The sequence below is a fragment of the Amia ocellicauda genome, chromosome 21 (assembly GCF_036373705.1).
Source record: "Amia ocellicauda isolate fAmiCal2 chromosome 21, fAmiCal2.hap1, whole genome shotgun sequence".
NCBI lineage: Eukaryota > Metazoa > Chordata > Actinopteri > Amiiformes > Amiidae > Amia > Amia ocellicauda.
Window position 1 is genome coordinate 4,966,374 of NC_089870.1, and position 20,849 is coordinate 4,987,222.

A 20,849-nucleotide genomic window follows, 5' to 3' on the forward strand; every position below is an offset into this window, starting at 1 on the left:
TTTCAAAAAAGTAATTTCAATCAATAAAATAAAGACAGTAGTCAATAATATGTTTCCCCTCTTTCTTTAATTAGAAAACACATTGACTTAACCCAGGACATTCTTTACACTCAGATGCAGCAGATACAGACAGGTGTGTGTGTGTGTGTGTGTGTGTTTTTGGGGGTATGAGACTAACGTATGGGTATGGGAATAAAGCCAATAAAGTCCATGAATTACAAAACTAGCTAGTTGCAAAGACCAGGAGTAATAACTGGTGTACAGATACTGGTAATGGACACCCATTTGCATGTGAAAATATCAACAATATCTGTCAAATTTGATCATTTGTATGCCTAACTATAAAAACCTTAAAACCCCCCACTCACAGGAATATACCATCTAGGCTATTATTCATCCATATAACAAATCTACAAATTTAGTAAAATACATCAGGTAGATTACATTTAACAAAAGTATTAGTTTTATAAATCAGAAAAATCAAAAGCCAAACATAAGAAATTACTTAATGCACAGGGGAAAATACAAAACCAAAAGGGAGATCATTTGAAATGCATTAGAAGTTCCAGGATGTATTTATTTCATTCCATTCTGTGTAGCCAGAAATCAAGCCAAGAGAAGGGGACCAATAGGGCAAGTAATGTTACCCATGTCTCAAGACACAGAAAGGGAAACAATAAAAAGCATGAATGTGTGCCTGCTGTTCTGTGCTGTACCTCTGTTAAACATATACAAACTATATTAGTGTTGTACTTCTAGATTTTAAATTTCATGTCTGCTCACTCACTTTACCCCACCTGATTTTACAATAAAAGGGAATTCAGTTGGTGTAGATGCTGCAAACATCAGCTTCTTATGATCTTGTATGAATTAATACAGCATCCCACCAAACAAACTGCTGGCAGGGAATCAAAACAGCCATCTGAATTATCACTTTAAACTCTTATCACCCTGTGCTGGAATCACACACCTTCTGTTCATTGCACCAAATTTACATCAACACCAAATGTGAAACTGGGCTAACCTGTGGGAATCTTCATTCAATGACCAGAAGTTAACATAGTATTCTCTCTTAACCTAGAAGATGTATTCATATGTACAATATGTTCTGTGTATTAAAAAAAAATCCCTCCATTTCTACAATTCCCCTTACTTGGATTTATTATAAGCATTTTTGCAAAACCAGATTACAATTATTTACAAAACTATGACCGTTTCATTTCAATAGTAAAGATTTGTTTAAAATATACATGTAGATTAAACAATTTATACACAAGTAGTAAGAAATGACAGGAATAATAAAAAAAAAGGTTTTATTATTATTAAAAACAATCCCACATTTCTGCTGGAAAAAATAGTAGACAAGGGAACCTTAACAGTATGGGGAGTAAGGAGTTCATATGGAAAACATTTTGCTGAAAGACAGGTGATAAGAGGATAAGTCAGACCCCCCCCCCCCCCCCCCACACCCTCTTAAAAACTGGTGAAGGAGTTTGAAGACAGGGATGAAAGCAGTGCAATCTGAGTGAAGCAAGCAGCTCTCAATTAACCAATTATTCTACATTTCTTCCATGATGGAGCTATACATTGGTTTATTTTCTTTGAAGGAGAAAATTATAGCTGCTGCACTGCCATCGATTCAAAGTCCCATTATTTCCTAAAGAGGGGGTGGGGTGTGGGTGTGGATAAAACAAGTACCCTTTTATGGTGGACTGGTGAAAATATTCCAACCAACATATGCATAACAATAAAGTATACGACCAATAGTATTCACCATTCTTTACAATCTTTACTAGTTACACTAGCAAAATGTAAACTTTTCTTATTGAGTAGCACTGCAAGTGTTTATCACACCAAGCCCCAACCCTCTGGGAATCACCTACATCAACAGATTTAGTTTTTCAAAATCTGGTATGTGTGTGTGCATATGCGTAGGTGTACAATTGTTTGGAGTATTTAGGAGCATGGGCACCTGCTGGGTATTTTGCATAATCGTGTATTTTTATGAGATTTGTGAGGGTCACATTACAAAAATATTAAAGATGACAAAAGACTCCATATATGTACCTACCACCCATGTGCTGGTAAGACTTTTGACATAACTTGTTAGCTGGAATGATTTTCTTGGAGAATAAGATTTTCTTACCGACACATGCATGACCAAAAAACTATTTTATGACAACTCTACGTGTTAAAAATAAAATCAACTAACTCTGTAGCACCCCTACACATAGAAAATTATATACATTATTTTTTCAGCAAGGCACATTTTACAAATACAAAAAAACAACAACCTTAGAAGCCTCTTTGGAGTGTTAAATAACACTTAAAAAGAAACGGTAGTAATTCATAAAGCTAACTGGCAGTCATTTCAATCAAAGGTTTCTGTGTATGTAGGTAAAACAGCAGCAACAAGGATCCCAACAGATATGATATACAACATGTTCTACGGGATCTTGTATAAATGGATATAAGAACAAAACAAACTGAGAAAGAAGTGGACGACAACTCATTGTGACTGAACTGGTTTAAATGAAATCTATATACACCTACGCATCATTTGAGTTAAAAATCTGTAGTCACCAAGACATCTAAGGCATTTACGTACAAAAGCAAAAACAAAAAACAAAACCCCCACGTTTGGCCGAGTTTCAATGAAGCGGTGTCAACCTGAGATCAATTGGCTTTCCTGGATTAAATGCCAAAAACCTAACAAAAATCATAGTTTAAATGTACAGACCAAATTATTTTTCCAGGTTAATCTGCTAGATCTAAGTGGGGCAATACTGCCAGATGCAAACTTTCCATGTAAACTCACATGCATCATCACAGAGGCTTGCGCTGACAAATTGTCAAGAACATCGAACGGGAGAAAATGACTTGGTCTTACTGGGGAAAAAGCAGTAAGACCAAGGCAGACCAAAAGAAAAGCAGACTCACTCCACAAATTGGGAGATCCTGCCTGAATGGGAAGTGAAAAAGTCTGTTTGTGTGCTCCTCAGATGGGCTTGGTGGTGGAGTTGTAGACGAGGCGCTCGGTGTCTCCTGTGGTGGAGATGGTGGAGCCGTTGACCACTACACGCTGTGGTTGTCTGTTGCGCTCCTTCTTGTTTTTCAGGAAGCAATAGCCCAGAATGGCCAGGACAATTGCAATGGCAACACCTAGAAGAACAGCTATTGCAATGGTGCCTTAGAGGGAGGGGGGAAAAAACAAAACACAAATGAATGCCTCACCAATTAAAATATACACCAGTTTTCTTACACGATTTTAAAAAGTATTGGGATATCCTCCCTGTGTCAGTAATAGTATTCCTCGTGGACTGGACGAGGGGAGATTTTGGTTTTATGTGGGGCTTGGTGGTTGTCAGCATGAATTATTGCAGCATCTCATGCGGATGGCTGGTGTTCAAAGAGTCTTATAGTAACAGGCAGTAATATCTAGCTTGAGAATAATACACCATGACACTAAAACTGGGAGTGTGACAAGTATTTGTTTTTTACAATAGATTGCAAAACATGACATGGCCTGCTCAGAGTGCCGACCTCAATCTCACACATGGGCTCACTGTCCTGGAAAACGTGCTGAAGGAGGATGACTGTTTGCATGCCCATCAAATCAACAGATTTCTGGGATTGCAGAGTGTCAGTAGGGTGAAGGGTGGGCCTACACTTTATCAACATCATCATGAACAGCTGCTTTTGTATTACTACTACTACTACTGTATTATATGTACTGTATGTATGTATGTAATAGACATTTTCAGATTATAAATCTCAATAGGCCATTGATAATGAACGCATACGATTTATTTTGATAGCCTACTAAATGTGCTTCGCTTTCAGGTGAACAGCACTTTTAGACTTCCAGAACTGAAGATAGACATTTGAAAAGGGAAATATATTAATTTGATTCCCCATTGAACCAGCACGTTTAAATTATATTAGAAAGTTTCGGCTGCAAAGGGTTATAATTACTTTCAAAGAAAATAAAGAACCGATCAATAGCCTACATATCAATATTAATAAGCTGTTATTATAAATACATCACATAAACCTGTAAGCAGACCTAAACTAGATGTTTGTATAAATTAAAAGGTCAGGCATCCAGTAGAGGAAGCAGATCAGATTCTACGTGTGAAGTATTGTATTCTTATTACTTGCAAATTATTATTGATATTAAATGTGATAATTCATTAAGAACAAGTCGGTCTGTAGTAGGTTACCATGGCAATTTTATAGTTTGAGATAAGACTCAAAATATTCAAAAACTACTTACCTGATTCGGACTTGTCAGACTCCTGACGCTCAGCAAACTTCCTTGAGAACATATCCTTTCCTGTAAAATACCAGAAACAATTCTCATACAATTGGCTTATTACCTCTAATTTCCAAATGTTCCCAACTATGAACAACATTACATTACCTTGTAAACAACATTTTTTATGAGAGTGTGTATAAAAGACTTTTACTCCACAGAATATGTTTCTACTTCTAGAATAAGCAGAGAAATTATAGATTTTCAGTGGATGCATGTAAAAAGCAAATAAACTAGAATGCGTAGATTTTCGCCATTTATACTTCCATTCTGTTCTGCAAGAATTTGTTTTTTGTTGTTGTTATTGTTTTTTTCCATTATATACATTTCCCCCACCCCCACCCCCCAATTTATATATATAAATATGGAATATATAAACACATACACAGCTCTGGGAAAAATTAAGAGACCACTGCAATGTTTTCTTAAATCAGCATCTCTACATTCCATTCATAATTTTATTTGGAATCTGGGAGAAATGTCAGTAGTTTATAGAATAAAACAAATTTTACCCAAACACATACCTATAAATAGTAAAATCAGAGAAACTGGTAATTTTGAAGTGGTCTCTTCATTTTGTCCAGAGCTGTGTATGTATATTACACAAACACACACAAATTTGTGTTAAAATGTGATACTGACTGTGGGTATTTAGAATACAAGGATTTTGACCCCAGTTATTACAGCCCAAAGTACTACATAATTATGTTTTTATATTTAACACATGAATAAAAGATACACCTCAGAATATTTGGCATTTTATTTCTTGCCTTCAAAAAATTGACAGAAAATGTTTGAAATGTGGCATGAAAATAAAGCAGTAAAGTGTGACATTCCTGACTTTGATTATTTTAGAACACATACAGCAGACTGGTTTATACAGATGACACACACACATTCAATGCTATTATATAGTTGGAGAATGGCCAAGTTAATTAATCTGAATCGGAGGAATTTGTTTACAAAATTCCGGTAACTTTTGTTACCTGTCATGTCCATGCCGGTTATGAACATTCAAGTTCCACCTACAGACAGCGCAGTGATCATGGAATAATGAAATGGCTGTTAATTCTCAGGGTCTTGGACGCAAAATAAACTACCCATTAGTAGTTGCGAGTGGATTTTCAATCTCCAGCAAAATGATGTGTCGGCTGTTACACCCTTCAATACACAACCCCCCCAACAATACTCATAATGACAGGAAGTTGGATCCCTTTGTGAAGGAGTGGGATGAAGTAGTGAGAGAAACTAAGAATTGCTTTGGAAGAGAATCCGACCTAGTAACGAACATTTGCTTTGGAATTTGACTACCCTTTGGATTACGCTTTGACTGTTTGCTGTGTATTTAGGCGTTTAGTGTTTGGTTAGTTAGGGACTGCTAGGGTTTGTTTTAGGTTTTCTTTTGCTTTGGCACTGTTGTTCTCATGTCTATTTCCTGAGACCCTGCCTATATCAAGAGCCCAGCATCATGGCAACCCCCCATGGTGTGAGAATATACACACATATATATATATATATATATATATATATATAGATGGATCATCTATTTCCCCACCAGTTACTCCTTTGCAGGCCTCCATGCAAATGTCCTCTGTTGGAAACCTGTTCTCAGTGCCATCGCAGCCCCCATAGTTGAAGCGATGGCACCTCTCGTTCACAGGGTCATAGTACCACATGGTCATACTGGCGCGGCAGGGTCCAGTAGCTGGCGGATCTGTGCAACGGACTGAAGCACAGCAAACAGCCACAATGAGCCAGAGGGCAAATCTAACATGATAAATATCAAAATAAATCGTATGCGTTCATTATCAATGGCCTATTGAGATTTATAATCTGAAAATGTCTATTACATACATACAGTACATATAATACAGTAGTAGTAGTAGTAATACAAAAGCAGCTGTTCATGATGATGTTGATAAAGTGTAGGCCCACCCTTCACCCTACAATTATCATTGATTTACAAGAGTAGACCATATGTTCCCACACATGCAGAGTGACCAATAATGGATAAGCGTCTTAAAGTAAAAGGCTTTAAAATGCAAGGTCTAACAAAAAGACTACAGACAAAACTTGCTTCTTACCTTTGTTCTTCTCAATTTGAATGTTCAACAGACGGGTAAAAGTTTCATCGACTATAAGAGAAGGATCTTTATTAGGACATTGATTTCACTTTATATGCAAGTGAATAATAAAAGTTGGAGAACAAACAGACAGAAAAATAATCTAAAGCATTACGTTATATTTAGAGGATTTCAGAGTGTTATACAAACACCAACTTGACTGTCAAAGCTAATATCCCATCATTCTTAGCGTTTCTTGTTGCGGTTTCCCATATTGGCGAGATGTAAACAGGTGAGCCTGTGGAAGGAACCTGTAGAGTTCTTACTGGATTTACAGGAGGCTTCATCCGACCCATCTTCGCACTGCTTCTTCTGGTCGCACTCGAGCCCTTTGTCAATACAGCACCTGTTGTCACAGGTAAACTGGGTGTCTTGGCAGGGAGTGTTGCAGTCTGGGGGGGGGGACATTCTGTGAGGACCTGCATTTCACAATTCTTCACTTAGGAACACATTCCTAGTGATGTTGGCAGATGCATTATATATGGGTCATTCTCCCAAAACATGTACCACTGAGGGTGATCAACAATTTGGCAATAGTTAGTTAAAAAAATATGAATACACATCTTAACATACATTGTTATCATGCATGTAAAATGAAGAAAAATCTATATATTTTTTGTTTTTGTGCTTATTTTGCATTTGTTGCAGGTCGCAATTGTGCTGCGCGGATTTCCAAATTTCTGCAGAGCTGCACAATTCCACAGATCCCATTGGTGAAGCAGGGCAGATCTGCACAGAACTGTGGAAATCTGTGCTACATGAACGTGACCACAGATCTCAAGCACTGTATTTAGTGAATTGTTCTCCGTTTCACCATGACACCTTTTTGTGCAAGTCTTCAGCAGAAAAACATCAGAAAGATCATGATAAATACCCGAACAGGTAGCAAAATGTTGGATATGCCAGAGAATGAAACACCCAAACATGGCCTCAGCATGCACCTTTTTAAAAATGTGACATGCACCAATGCAGACTCTCATGAATACCCACTGATGCATGCAGACAGTTAGATATGTTCATTTTAACATATCAACAAAGAACACAAGATAATAATATACATATACTTTCTGTACACCTGTTTGGCGTCTTTGTTCCAATCAAAATCCTAGGGGGGTGGTAAAAACATGCCACTAGCACAATGTATCTGGCTGATTATGTATTTTTTCATACAGAGGTCTTTAGATAATGAATTTAATAATTAAAAAACAAGAATATAATAGATAATGGCATGATCAATTTTGGACTCACGTGTAACACTAGTGGTACATGTTTTGGGAGAATGACCCATATACTGGAGTATAAAAAGTGAGGATTGTAATTTTAAATACTTACCAGAAGTTGGCAAGATCTTTCTGCCTCCCGGTGATGGCAAAGATTCTATTACAAAGAAAAAGAAAAGTCAATCTTAAAAGGTTACAATGGTCAAGTATTTGTACATCTTCCATAACTGTGGTGTGGTCTAAATTGTGGAATTTTCTGGCGTTTCCTTGGCTTTCTTGAGAGGGCGGCTTGGCGTGTTGCATGCGGCATCATGTCTGCAAACACGCCAGCCCTTGAGCAGAACGTTTTCACTTTATAACAAAATACATCAAGAAGAGACAAAGTATCTAGAGCCTTACCTGTCACTCCTTCACAAGCCTTTTTACACTCATCCTGCGTCAAGTAATTGTTCCGGTTTTCCCTGCAACCTCCAAATAGGAAGCTCTCACAACTTCCAGAGGCCGCATTGTAGTGCCAGCGAGCGAACGAACCCCGGCAAGGGCCGATCTTCATTGGAACCAGACAGTGACCTGGAGAATTTGAGAGAGAGAGAGAGAACAGATATGAAACATGTCTATTAATTAGATTTGGAAGAAGATAAACAAGCATGAAAAATAATCTGCAATTGATTTTGAAAACAATATGGAATATGAAGAATTAAAATCAAGATGCAATAGAAATGTGTTACAACAAGATGGAAAGGAAGGCAGTACGGGCTTTAACATCCAAGAGCTGCCATTATAAAAGGACACATTTTGTTCCAATATATTTTTATTTGCATTGATATGCTTCATACTAACATTTTATTGCAGACACAGAAAGCAGTTAACTAGGAAGTTTGTCAATATTTTGTCAAGCTCTTGCTTCTTATGAAGGTGAAGACTTGCAAAACAGTTTCCATTTCTGGAATAAATCAGCATAACCCATAAGGTGAATGTATCTGAGCAAAAATGGTTTTCTGAAGATGCATCAGAGCTGGCAGGCAGGCAAATTATTACTGCCGCAGATCAGTCACACTCTGGTAAAGTTTCCACACCATCACTTTGGCTTTGGAAGTTCTCTCAAAAGCTTTCCTTCCCTGCAATACAGCACAAGAAACTGTTTTCCTGTAAACTTGATTGTCAGAATTAATCTGAACTCTTTAAATACAACAGTTGCCAAGCCATAGAAAAGTGGGACACATGATTTTTGCAGTCATGGAATGGGGTATAATTACCACATAGAAATGTCCCAAATCTTTTAAAACAAGCAGTTCAGAACATGTAAAATAAAGGGAATATGGAAACGTTTCTGAAAAAAGGAATAAATACACCATTGTCATTTTACAAGTTCAAAAATGTAAAGCTGGCACATTAATGGGTTTCCTGTATTCCTAGAAACAAGGTTATGGCATGACAAACCGTGGTATTTTATGGCAGGGCTCAGAAACCCTGATTAATTGAAGACCAGAAAGGGATGGATGAATCATCAGTCAGCGAGAGAGAGCAGGAATGGGCACTCGAGTATGGCCAATCAATTAGCCATTCCAGCAAAGCAACTCTCTCCATTCAACCATCAATAGCCAGCAGGAGGACAGAGGCATGCCAGAAAGCTTGGGTGTGGACATGTTAGTCAAGCCTGTCCTCTTGCATTTACCTTTTGACTAGCCAGCCCTTTTCTATAAAGCATGGTTTTGTTATACATAACTCTCCATTTGTATTAAAGGGCCAGCAGAGATTGTTTCTGACCTTTTTAAAAAAAATTGTTTATGAAACTTAATGTGGGTCAGAAATGCAAGCAGTCCACGATTACCCATGAGCCTTGCTTCCTGTTCTGAGGGGGCGATGCTGCAGCAACTGGCCCAAATTGAACCACATTGTGGAAGTTTCTGTGATGCAGTCCAATGCTGCTGAAGACACCCCTATCCAGTTTCAGTCCTGAGTACTTTTCCATTTCCCATAGTCACTTGCTGCATGTCATAACAAAGGCCTAAGGACAACAACCTGATCCACATCTCAGGTGTACTGAAAGATTTGCCATTTTAAATGGCAAGTATGGATGGTAAGAATGTAAAGCCACAGATGGAACAAGAATCTGCCTTCTAAACTTCATAATCATTTCCAGTCACAGTATTTTTCCTTCTAAGATTGAATTCTAAAGCTCCCAATGAGAGATTAAAAATCATGAATAAATAAAAAAAGATATAACCAGAGTAAAAACTAAGTTTGTCAAGATAATCTGCGTTCCCTTTAATTAAAAAGAACAAGAAAAATGTAACAAACACTGCAAACTTACCAACATGTGCAGCCATAACAAAATCATATTGCCATGTAATTCTAAAATCACCCCCTCCCTTTCAGGTTTTATTCAAAGGACTAAGATAAGATTATTATAAGATAATATAAAACAGAATTAACAGTTTATTGATAATGTCAATGGATCACAAGATTGCTTTTCCATTTCCATGTATTATATACACACAATTGGTTTTAAAATGTGATTATGGGCCATTTATCTAAAACAAATATGATACAATTGAATGACCAAATACAGCTTACTGTATTGCGTGTTTACAACTTTCAATGAGATTCGTTGCCCTTATATGTCATATGAGATTAGTCTGTGGCAAATTTACTGTAATCACAGCCAACTCCTGGCTTTGCACACTTTCTTCCATTTGTTTTCGATCACAGAAGGTACGATCTGTTATTGTAGTAAGTCACATGGAATTTCTAGAACAGTAATTTTTGACATATCAAGAATCTGGTTACACATATTTAGCAAATATTATGCATTTTAAAAAGTGTATTTCTAGTTATTAAAAAAAAAAGATTCTCAGCTTACACATCAGAGCATTGAAACAAGCAAACATAATATTTATACTATATAACTGAATGGCCAATTTAAGTTGGCTGGGTACAGAGACCTGTGAAACAGCCATGAAATGGAAGCAGACAAATGAAAATGTGCACCCTTCACAGTGGAATCAACTTACTCCACCCCCAGGGAATGGAGAATCGAAAAATTTTGCCCTCAGACAAAAAAGATCTGCTCTACTCATTTCACTTTTAAGATTTATTATGGACTATTGCACATTCAGCACCTGGCTTAGGTTGGTCATAGTTAATGAATACCTACATAAAGCTTTCAGTAAAGGTCCTTGCCAAGGCATTGTTTCACTGTACAGTCAGGGAGTCAGAAAACCTAGCACAACCCTATAGACAAAACAGGTTCATAAAAAAATTAAAAAATAAAACCTAATGTTGATTTTATGGTCTTCCTCCATTAATCCATTTAACCCTGCCCTTATCAGATTATACAACCCTATTCATCTGCTGTTGGATTGGATCAAGGTCACTAATGCTTTTCGGGCAAGTTGTCAACAGGAAATAAAATTGAAATTTCCACCTTCAGTCTCCTGGGAATTGAAAATGCAGCCCCCCAGGGTTTTTTCTTTGGATTAGTCCAGGCTATCACATGAGTGAAAGAAAAGCCAATTGCTTGATGTGACTCAACATCGTGACCAGCTAAACCGGTTTCTTAGGTTTGCAATGAAGGCACTGCAGTTGAGCAACAGTTGCAGTCAGATCCACCTTCAACCAGATTGTCCCTTCCACTCCAATTGTGTATTTATTGTGAAACTCGAGCCATTTGCTTGAGACTTACAATTGCAGATTCCATTGCTGAATTTAGACTCTTCATCTAGTTAAGACCAAGATGGAATTCTCTTTAAATGGGGGCATTTAATTAACCAAAAGATCAGATGGTAATCAAGGCAGCAGAAAGGAATACATTTCAAACTTTTCACTCTGCTCATATGGTAATTAAATGTGAAGTGTAATAGATCACTTGAACCAACTTCCTTTATCAAACATGGTTTAGCCAAGGCCAGAGCATTGGATAAAACCAGTCAACCATAAATGACAATAACTACAATCGATATCTAGTTCTACAGGTCACATTCATAGAAGATTAATGTTTTATTCCATGTATATAAGTATATACATGACAGACACAATGAGGTATTTATTCATTTGTCTATCGTTTTTTAATAATGCCTTTATCAAAACAAACCTGGTATGCAGTGTTAGATTAATAGATTAACAGGAAGAGCATGAACTAGTCTTAACATGTTTCCTGAGCAAGTGGAATTCCAGTTTAACAGTCAGCGAAAACAAACAAGAAAACAAAAAGTTGTAAACCGGTGCATGCAAAACTGATGTTACCTTTCTGTTTTTCTTTCTGGTTTTGATTCACCCCTCCATATTTTAGCTACAAGGGTGGCCATTACACCAGATCTGTTCAAAACAGCACATTCACTAGTGTACACTGAAGACAAAAGACAATGATGATTCAACGATGTGCTATTACAGAATGGTGTTGCCCATCATTGTAGATCGTGCCATTCTCTAACCAGAAGAAGAATAAAATCTCTCAGTCCTAAAGAATCTTAATTTGGATGTAAACTTAATGAAGTCATTTAAATAGTTTACTTACATAAAGCAGAATACTGAACATATTTTGAAAACTAAATAAAAAGATTCCCAAAACAATCAACAAGAGAGGGACTGAATTAAACTGTGCATTTGCCCATGCGTTTTATAAAGTGAATGATACTGTGTAACACCGACAACCATTAAACTATTACAGCTATCAAACTAATCCTGATTTAGTGTTAAACAGAGAGTTTAATCCATCTTCATCTTTTAATTACGGCTTGATTTCACCTGTAGTTGAAGAACATAGCCATTATGAAGCCATAATTCAGAAGTGTATGAAATGAGTGAGCAGATCCATCCATTCATCCATCTATCCATTTTCGAAACCGCTAATCCAGCTGAGGGTCGCGGGGAAGTCGGAGCTGATCCCGGCAGGCATAGGGTGCAAGGCAGGAATACACCCAATATGGGACGCCAGTCCATTACTGGGCAACACACACACATACCAACAGGGCAATTTAGTGATGCCAATTAACCTAACTCACATGTCTTTGGACGGTGGGAGGAAACCGAAGTGCCCGGAGAAAACGCACGTGGACACGGGGAGAACGTGCAAACTCCACATAGACAGGCCCCCCGAGCTGAGACTCGGACCTGGAGCTGTGAGGCAGCAACGATAACCACCGAGCCACCGTGCCGAGTGAGCAGACCCTCATATGCAAATTGAACGTTAACCTTCTCTCTGCTTCCATACAGTTCTCCTGTAGACTCACAATTGTGGCTCTGGGACAAGAAGAGATATTCTCCCTTCAAAACCACGATGGACATTTCCTCAACTAGGCCAAGGTATTGCTTTCATGCTCAGAAGTACATTAAAAAAAAAAAACTGAAAGGAATTTACTTGCTCAGACTTACTCTTATATTTACCAGTACTGAAACCATACAGGAGGGACAAAAACACCCAAAATGCTTTACAATGTTATCATAGAGTGGAAAACTATTTCCTTCCCATTTACAAGACCCTTCCATAAACAATCTTGAAACCTGTTTTACACTTCTCCTCTGCAACCCTTCCCTTTCTTCTCTGCAGATGAGGAAAGTAAACCCCACATCTAGATTTGCCAATGACTAGAATCAAATCACAAAAATTATGCTTGCCCAATGGGGGGAAAACCTTTCAGTATCCAAAAGATAATCAATTTGTAAATAAAATCAGTGAAACTAAATTCTATATGAATGCTACATATTGTTTCCTTTCAGAGACATTATAAAATTACTTTTTGCAAATTGTACTGAAAGAAGAGTTAATATTTACCTTGCGAACACACACTAATATACATTAATATACATTATCCTGTTGATACAAACTAGTGTTGGCAAGTGGTGTGACTCAAGTGATGTAATAAACGTTGGAATGCACGGTGATTAAAGTGATCACTGTAGATTGCAGATCATTTTTCCTTTCTTGAATGTGGGATGGTTTACTTGCACAATCTCCTCTGTTGCTGGGGACACAGCAACACTTCATATTTATAGAAACTACAATCACTATCGAGGAGTAAGACCATTCAATATTTTTTTTCCACAATCCATGTAATTATGACAACACATGCCGAAACACTTAAAGAGCACACATGACATCTGCCGTTACTGATTAAAGGTTATCAATTTAAAACTTGCTTATATGCTAGTGTGGAAGAAACTCAGCCTTCATTAAGGTTAGTGTGTTCATTGCAATGCCTTCATTTCACGAAGCACGGAGAGGAACAGTGAATCATAAACTACACAAATTACACAGACATATAAATAGAGGAAATTCTAAAATATTATGAATTTCAAATGTTAAAAAGTTAAATAGGACATAGTTAAATACAGATCTTTGAATTTGAATATTTTCCTAATACGTTTTAAACTACTTGAGGCATAATGTAGGCTAATAAATAATAATAAATAATAATAATAATAATAATAATAATAATAATAATAAATGTAAAATATCTACAATTAGAGTAGTGTGCTGTTATAGAAATCATAATTATATATTATATCAATAATATAAATACTATTCCACCTAAATAGGAGAAGAAACATTAACAACTCGTTAAAATATGAACTAATCACCAAGTTCAGAGTGACTGTTGGGACATTGCCACTCTGTAGTAAATTACTATGTTCCCATCTCAACCAACCACACTGAAATGCCATGATCTGTTGGTTGTCAGCAGATGGACATTATCATTAGCTGTCAGACATCTCCTCAGCCCAGAACCTGGTCAAAACCAGTTTTTTTTTATATAATAAATATATCCTGGATAAAACACACAATATCAAGACATAAACAAAATGGACAGATGCTAGTCATAGCATTGCAAAACAGTTATTATAAATTTTAAACTTATAAACTAAATTATTTTTCAACCAAGCCCACTATGTTGTCGCTTAAATTTCCGAGGTCAGATCGGTATAGCCAGTGCCATCTGTTCTTCAAAATAAGCATGATGTCCTTTATGATCAAACAATACCCCATGAAAAGCATTGTTTGGTACAGGGATGTTGTTATTAAAACCATGTTTACATAAATGGATAATGGAATATGCCAAGTGACAAAGCTTTTGAGAACATTTTACATATTAAGGTTTTACAGGTTATATTTTCTGACAATTTTTATACATTACATTTAAATGCATACGTAAACCACTGTGCTATGTGGTTAGAAACTAGCACACCACGTTATGCTGGCAGAAGGTTTCACAGATGCTCAGAATTTAAATATATCTTTCATCTCTTCTCTTGCAAAACAAACAGAAAAGAGGAACTTGGTTTTACCCAGAGCAAAGATCACAGATGTAATAGGACCAGAATTATCTGCAAACAAAGTAGTTCAAGGGCAGAGAATTCTCCCAGCATTTTCATTCACTTGCAGAATAAAAAATGCGGGGAAAAATTAGTTCCAGATTACTCACTCTCTGATTGCTCTTGCGTGAGGACAAGAATAGTGACCTGGGCAGAATCAGATTGTCCGGCAGAGTCTGTAACGGTCAGCTGAAAGACATACTTCCCAGGTATGAGCTCAGACACCTGGACTTGATCATCCAGGTGAGTTTTCTAGAAGGGGGGGGAAAAGAAAAAAAATCAAAACAGTCCATCTGTACCAAACAACCCCCCTCCGACACACATACATACATAAACCAGTGTATTTGAACCATCAAGTGTTGCAACACATTTTGGGGGGTTGGGGAGCAAAAATTAAGGCCAGGAAGTTTGTTTAATTTTGTTAATGGTTTATACTTTAATGGGTTTAGAAAGAACAGGTAGGCACTACATTTAAAAAAAAAAAATGAATATTTTTCATAAATACAGATACTAAAATAGAGTAATGGCATATACGTTTGGTTTGAAGCAGCTTCAGGATTAATAAGCAAGAACAAAAACTATTAAATTGGCAACATCATAATGTAAATTAACCAGCTTTCCAAACCTCTAATGTGAATGAGGGGTTTCCTGAAACCAGGGACCAAACATAGCTGACAATCTTGTGGTCATCTTCACTCTGATTGCCTTCAAGCATGACCACTTCATGTGGCTGGACAACTCTGGCGTGACCAGCATTGGCAATTGGAGGTTTATCTTCATCACCTGGAACAAAAAATAATAAGAGAACTTCGGGATTTAGGAGATTTAGCAACCACCTTATGCAAGATGCAAGATGCAAATATATTATATATAAATATTTTAATTGATCTTGCATTTTTCTGTTTGAAGATATTACCTTTGATTAGTTTAAAAATGATTAATAGTCTGAAAGCTAAAAGGGTGTGTAGTTGTCCAAGACCACAATGCAAGATGCATGTCAAGGTTGAAAATAAACTTCTCATGGGTTAGAAGTTTAATGCATTTTATATTATGCAAGAGCTGCAAGCATAGGCTTTTAACATTAATAGCCATGCTATTAAATTGGGCCTAAACCTTTAACTATCCAGCACAAGATATCAGCTTTAAAGACTGATGTCTAATTGCAGTGCAATGCATGTTTTGTTACTAAATGATTAAGAGATTATTTTTATTTTACATTATTATCACATTATTGACAAGATGGAGAGTGCAACATGTCATTTTGTGGATCCAAGGATTCTGTATTAAAACTATTAACATCTGTGTTGTAGGAGTTAAAAACATTCTTGCAATGTAAGCCTAGTTAAAAAAAAACATCAGTTCACCTAAAAAGAATGCTAGAACAAGCTGAAATGAGGACTATCTTGCAACACCTTGCAATCTAAAACAACTGCTTATTTCTCAATCTCACTTTCCCACATTGCTTAAAAGAGAAGTAAAAAATAAACTATGGCTTAGCTAAGTATGAAAAGAAAAAAATCCATATCAGTTGAAAGCCAAATTTTAAAACAGTGCAGAAGATAAGTTAACAGATGCTGTTAAGGGTACAAAAACACTACAGTAAACAGATTCCAACACCAACAACAAAACTCAAGTTCCTTGAGATGGTGTTGGCATGCATGACATCATTTCACACACCACACCTCCAGAGATTACAATGGACGATCGGGGTGGGGCAGTTCTTCCTTTACCGCACATAGGTGACTGACAATCATCTGCTGTGCTTCAATATAGAAATCTACTACTCCTGTTACATACAATCGGGAAACTGTACAACTTAATTAGGCAAATCCATGGCGGATTTCAAGAATACACACAAGTCTGTACTCCGTAAGTGTAGGCCTCAGCCATAAACATCTCTGGGTGTACGAAAAGCCATTAAAAGCTGATGGGTTAGATAGATAAATGTTGGGTATCTAAGCATCATTACTGATCTCATAATAGAGGAGAGGGTGTTGAGGAACAACTAACCCATCTGAATTCATGAGAGGGGCTGCCTAATGAACTCATAACGAGTTCAGGCTTGTGGGAGGATTCCGTAATCAAACAGGTTTTTTCCCCTCTATCCTCCATGTAAAAGGTGCGTGTTGAGTTGCAACCATTACATTTTTCCTTACCTATCCTAGGCTGGTTCAGTACCCAGTGACTAATACAACAGGATTGAAGGTGGGCTATTTTGAATGGCACTATGAGATTACTGGCTTTATGAGGCATCAACACCCCGTAAAATGAAGTATAGTTGAGTAACGGGCAAGCTTTCAATGACTGGCATACTAAACTGCACTGAACTGGTTTTACAGCCAAATCATATTTTGGCTTCGTATGACTGGTGTTTGGACACTGCACATTGTTTTCTCATGGTTAATGATGCTAACCAACTAACATAACAGAAAAAATAAAACAAAATCAAGGTGCTCTACTAACTTTTCCGGAAACACAAACACGTCTAGTTCCTTTGGAAAATATGGGGGGCTGGATAGACTTCTACAATAAGCTACAAAATGACTTATCTAAAATAAGTACTGTGAAATGAATTAGTATTTTATATATACATGTCATATTTAAAGCAATCACAGAGAAGAGTGTGTCAATCAGAATAAAGGTAGTTATATTACAAGTGAGCAAAAAAAGCCTAGATTTCATGGGAGAATAAGCACGGGTTTGACCTTTTGTTAGGGTTTCAGCAAGTCATGTGTCCAATGTGACAGCATGGAGGGAGTTCCATAGTCTTGCTAGTTCAGTGTCACATGTAATCAGTTGACAATTGCCAGATTAATTTAAGATTAATCTTCTGCAGGGTTTAAGATTTCCCTTAAACCTGGAACTTAACTGAATAGGTTACATTTTTTATTTATGAAACAACGACTGCTGCTTAAAAGCTTTGGAGAGGGAAACAAGTAATTAAAACAAACTGAAATAGGTCTGATTACATTTGTTGTGTCCCCTCCCAAACACACACACACACCACATTATACTGATGTTTAGTTCTAGGTTTTAAAAGGGAATATATACTAATCAGGAAAAAATAGAATGCAACCCTGATAGTATTATCAGTGTTTGATTTGGAATTAAAAGACCTGTGTCTAATTTAGACATATTTGGAGGAAAATAAGATGTCATGGTACATACATGGCAGCACTATGGCCACTTCGGTGGAAAAAAAAAAAAAAGTGCTCATGCAATAGGTAATATCTCATGCCACCATTTGCTGTCAATGAACATCTTGACAACTGAAAGGAAATTCCCTGTGTGGTGGATTCAAAAGATTTCACTAATTTGAAGTGACTGGCCAGTAGCTTTGCACATGGAATTGTTCAGTAGTAGTGGTGGGGATCTCTGATCTTACAGGGCCACATTATCTTTTAATTTACTTAATTGAACCATCAATTTGCTAAACTCAACCCATAAGGTATTTCTTCCAATTTGTGAGCAAAGGGAAATGTAGAAAGACCCACAAAACCTGTTGGACTCGGGCCCTCACGGTGTTAAAGCAGGTGTAATTAGAAGCAGGAAATTAAGCCATGTTGCTGAAGTATCTCAATGTATTTTACAATGCACTGTAAATTCCTTGATTTAATATATTTAACATTTGATTTGTTAAATAACAGTCTATATGGCAGGGGCAGAGTTTCAAAGTCATGCTATCCATTAATTGACCATTGTAGCTGCAATCCCAGGAATGGACAACGCTTACTTCAGTTTTAATCCTACATAGGCGATCAAACACGCTATACACCTGTAGGTCGCGTTCGTGTAGCGCAGATTTCCGCAGTTCTGCGCAGCTGCGCCAAGGGGATCGCCGTGGAAATCTGCGCCACAAGAACGCAACCATATCTATACACATACCTTTGGACAACACCGATCTGCGGTCGCACCTAGGTCCATAAACCGAGCGTGTGAAGCAGACAAAGGGGAATGAAAAGGTCCAATTTACCGTCACCGGCGCGGCGCACGTCCATGAAAGTCTTGGAGACCGACTCCAGCATGAAATTGGTGAATCCCTCCTTCCTGGCGAACTTGCAGGCGTAGGCTTGCTTGTACACACAGTCGAACAAGAAGCAGTGCTTGACCAGCTCGTCCTCGCCATCCTTCTCGATCAGCGCCAGGTTGCACCTCGGCTCTTTGCAGCAGGCCCAGACGCAGTCCTTGGCTCGTCTCACCTCCGGCGAGGACAGGTACGTGGCCCCCTGCTTCACCGAGTCGTCGGTGTCCAGGACGAAGTCTGACTGGCCGCTGGTGAATTTGGCAAAGCATTCACCGCCAACCGACTGAGCCCCCACTTCGCCTTGGAAAAGCAGCCAAGACCAGCAGAATAATCCGACACGGAACGGGGTCATTTTAAGGCAGTAAAACGACCTGGATCCAATGTGTTTCTCTAGAATCTGAAAACAAAGACAGAGCAATACGTTCACTTATCATTGCAGTTTCTTAATAAGTTTACACCTAGCACATTAAAGTTTGATTGTAACAACTTTTGCTTTGTGTTAAAAGTGAATTGGATACAAGTTATACATGAAACAAAAGTCACCTTGTTGTGGAACTGATCCTGTCCAATCGCCTTCTCAAACGCAGTGCAACTCAGTCCATGTAAGCCGGGTGTCCTTTCACAAATCACTTTTTATCTACTAGTTTCTTTCTTCCAAAAAAAAAAAAAAAAACCCAAACAAACCAACAACAACCCTGTCTAGTTTCTGTCGAGAGTGACGCATTGAGAGGTGGCTCGGGTGTTTCCTCTCGATGCGACGCGACGAACAATTAAAGCCCCGTGTTGTGCGGCTCAGGTGTGTCGCTACCTCTGCGCAGACCCGGAAGTGAAACGCGACACCGAGCGCACTGACGCAGGTAGGAAGACTCACCTGTCACCGACACTTACACACGCACGCAAAGCTCATTCGTTTTGGACAATGGGTTAGCTTGGGTTAGCTTTGATGCTGCTAATGTCTGTGTGAAGTGTGACTGAAACACAATGGGGTGCCATATGTGCACAATGACAAAGTTGAACAATGCAGGACTTTACTGAGATATCCCACATGGAAAATCACATTCAGATTAACATGAACAACCAACCAAATGGATACATAATATGTTACACTGTGGAAATAATGGATAGCAAGCATTGCTCTGTATTTTCCTAGGTCCATGGTGTAATTGTACTGAGTAAAACCTAATAGATTGATGCAACAGGTGCAGTTACCATTACAGTGCAGTCCTGATGTCAAGACTGCCAAGCGACTTGTGGATCACACTGAATGTAAATGTTGAGTATTGATGCAAACCTGTAATGTACAAGACAACTGGGCGGACCAACTATGCAGTGAAGAAACATAACCATTGAATGCAGCACCAAACACAGGTGACAGAAGTCTAGAAATGTACATTGTTTTTAACACTATTTTAACAGATTTGATAAGAAAATGCTTTGTTTTGGGCAATTGCAGTTCTACAGCATATTAAGGTTTAATAGGCTTCACTTTTAACAGTGAAATCAAGCAACTGCAATAGTAACATTTCATAATTATTTTAAATAAAACATTTTGAAATAAAAGGTAATAAAGTACATTTTGATGTGAAATATTAAACGATTATGTAAATAAGTGATTATTTACACTCACAGGGCTGGCCGCAAGCTAGACCTCTTCTTCTCTAGAGGCTGCTTCCCTTCAACACTCTCCATGACACCATGGACATCTCGGACCACCACTTCATTTCCTTCTCCCTCCCCACTCCACCCACTCCCTCCGTCTCCCCCTCCACCCTTGCCTCCACTGCCCTCACTCTCTTACCTTCCATTGACTTTCTCCCATCTATCTGTCAACTGTGCTACCTCCTCTTTGTTCTCCT

At 37.9% G+C, this 20,849-nt stretch overlaps 1 protein-coding gene across 2 annotated transcripts; it reads right to left on the bottom strand.

The window, feature by feature from the left end:
- Positions 1 to 48: 48 nt before the first annotated feature.
- spint1a (serine peptidase inhibitor, Kunitz type 1 a) lies at positions 49 to 19,805 on the bottom strand. 2 transcript variants are annotated; one of them, XM_066694042.1, is made up of 11 exons: positions 19,537 to 19,803; positions 18,943 to 19,390; positions 15,595 to 15,752; positions 15,080 to 15,221; positions 8,058 to 8,228; positions 7,771 to 7,815; positions 6,705 to 6,830; positions 6,400 to 6,450; positions 5,871 to 6,041; positions 4,277 to 4,336; positions 49 to 3,189 (listed from the first exon to the last, which is right to left on the bottom strand). In XM_066694042.1, exons 2-11 carry the CDS (start codon positions 19,343 to 19,345, stop codon positions 2,999 to 3,001), a joined length of 1,518 nt encoding a protein of 505 aa, XP_066550139.1. In that variant the 5' UTR covers positions 19,346 to 19,390; positions 19,537 to 19,803; the 3' UTR covers positions 49 to 2,998. The 2 variants fall into 2 exon arrangements, with proteins under 2 accessions (XP_066550139.1, XP_066550140.1); XM_066694043.1 differs by lacking the exon at positions 5,871 to 6,041 and having other exon boundaries at positions 19,537 to 19,805.
- Positions 19,806 to 20,849: the final 1,044 nt, after the last annotated feature.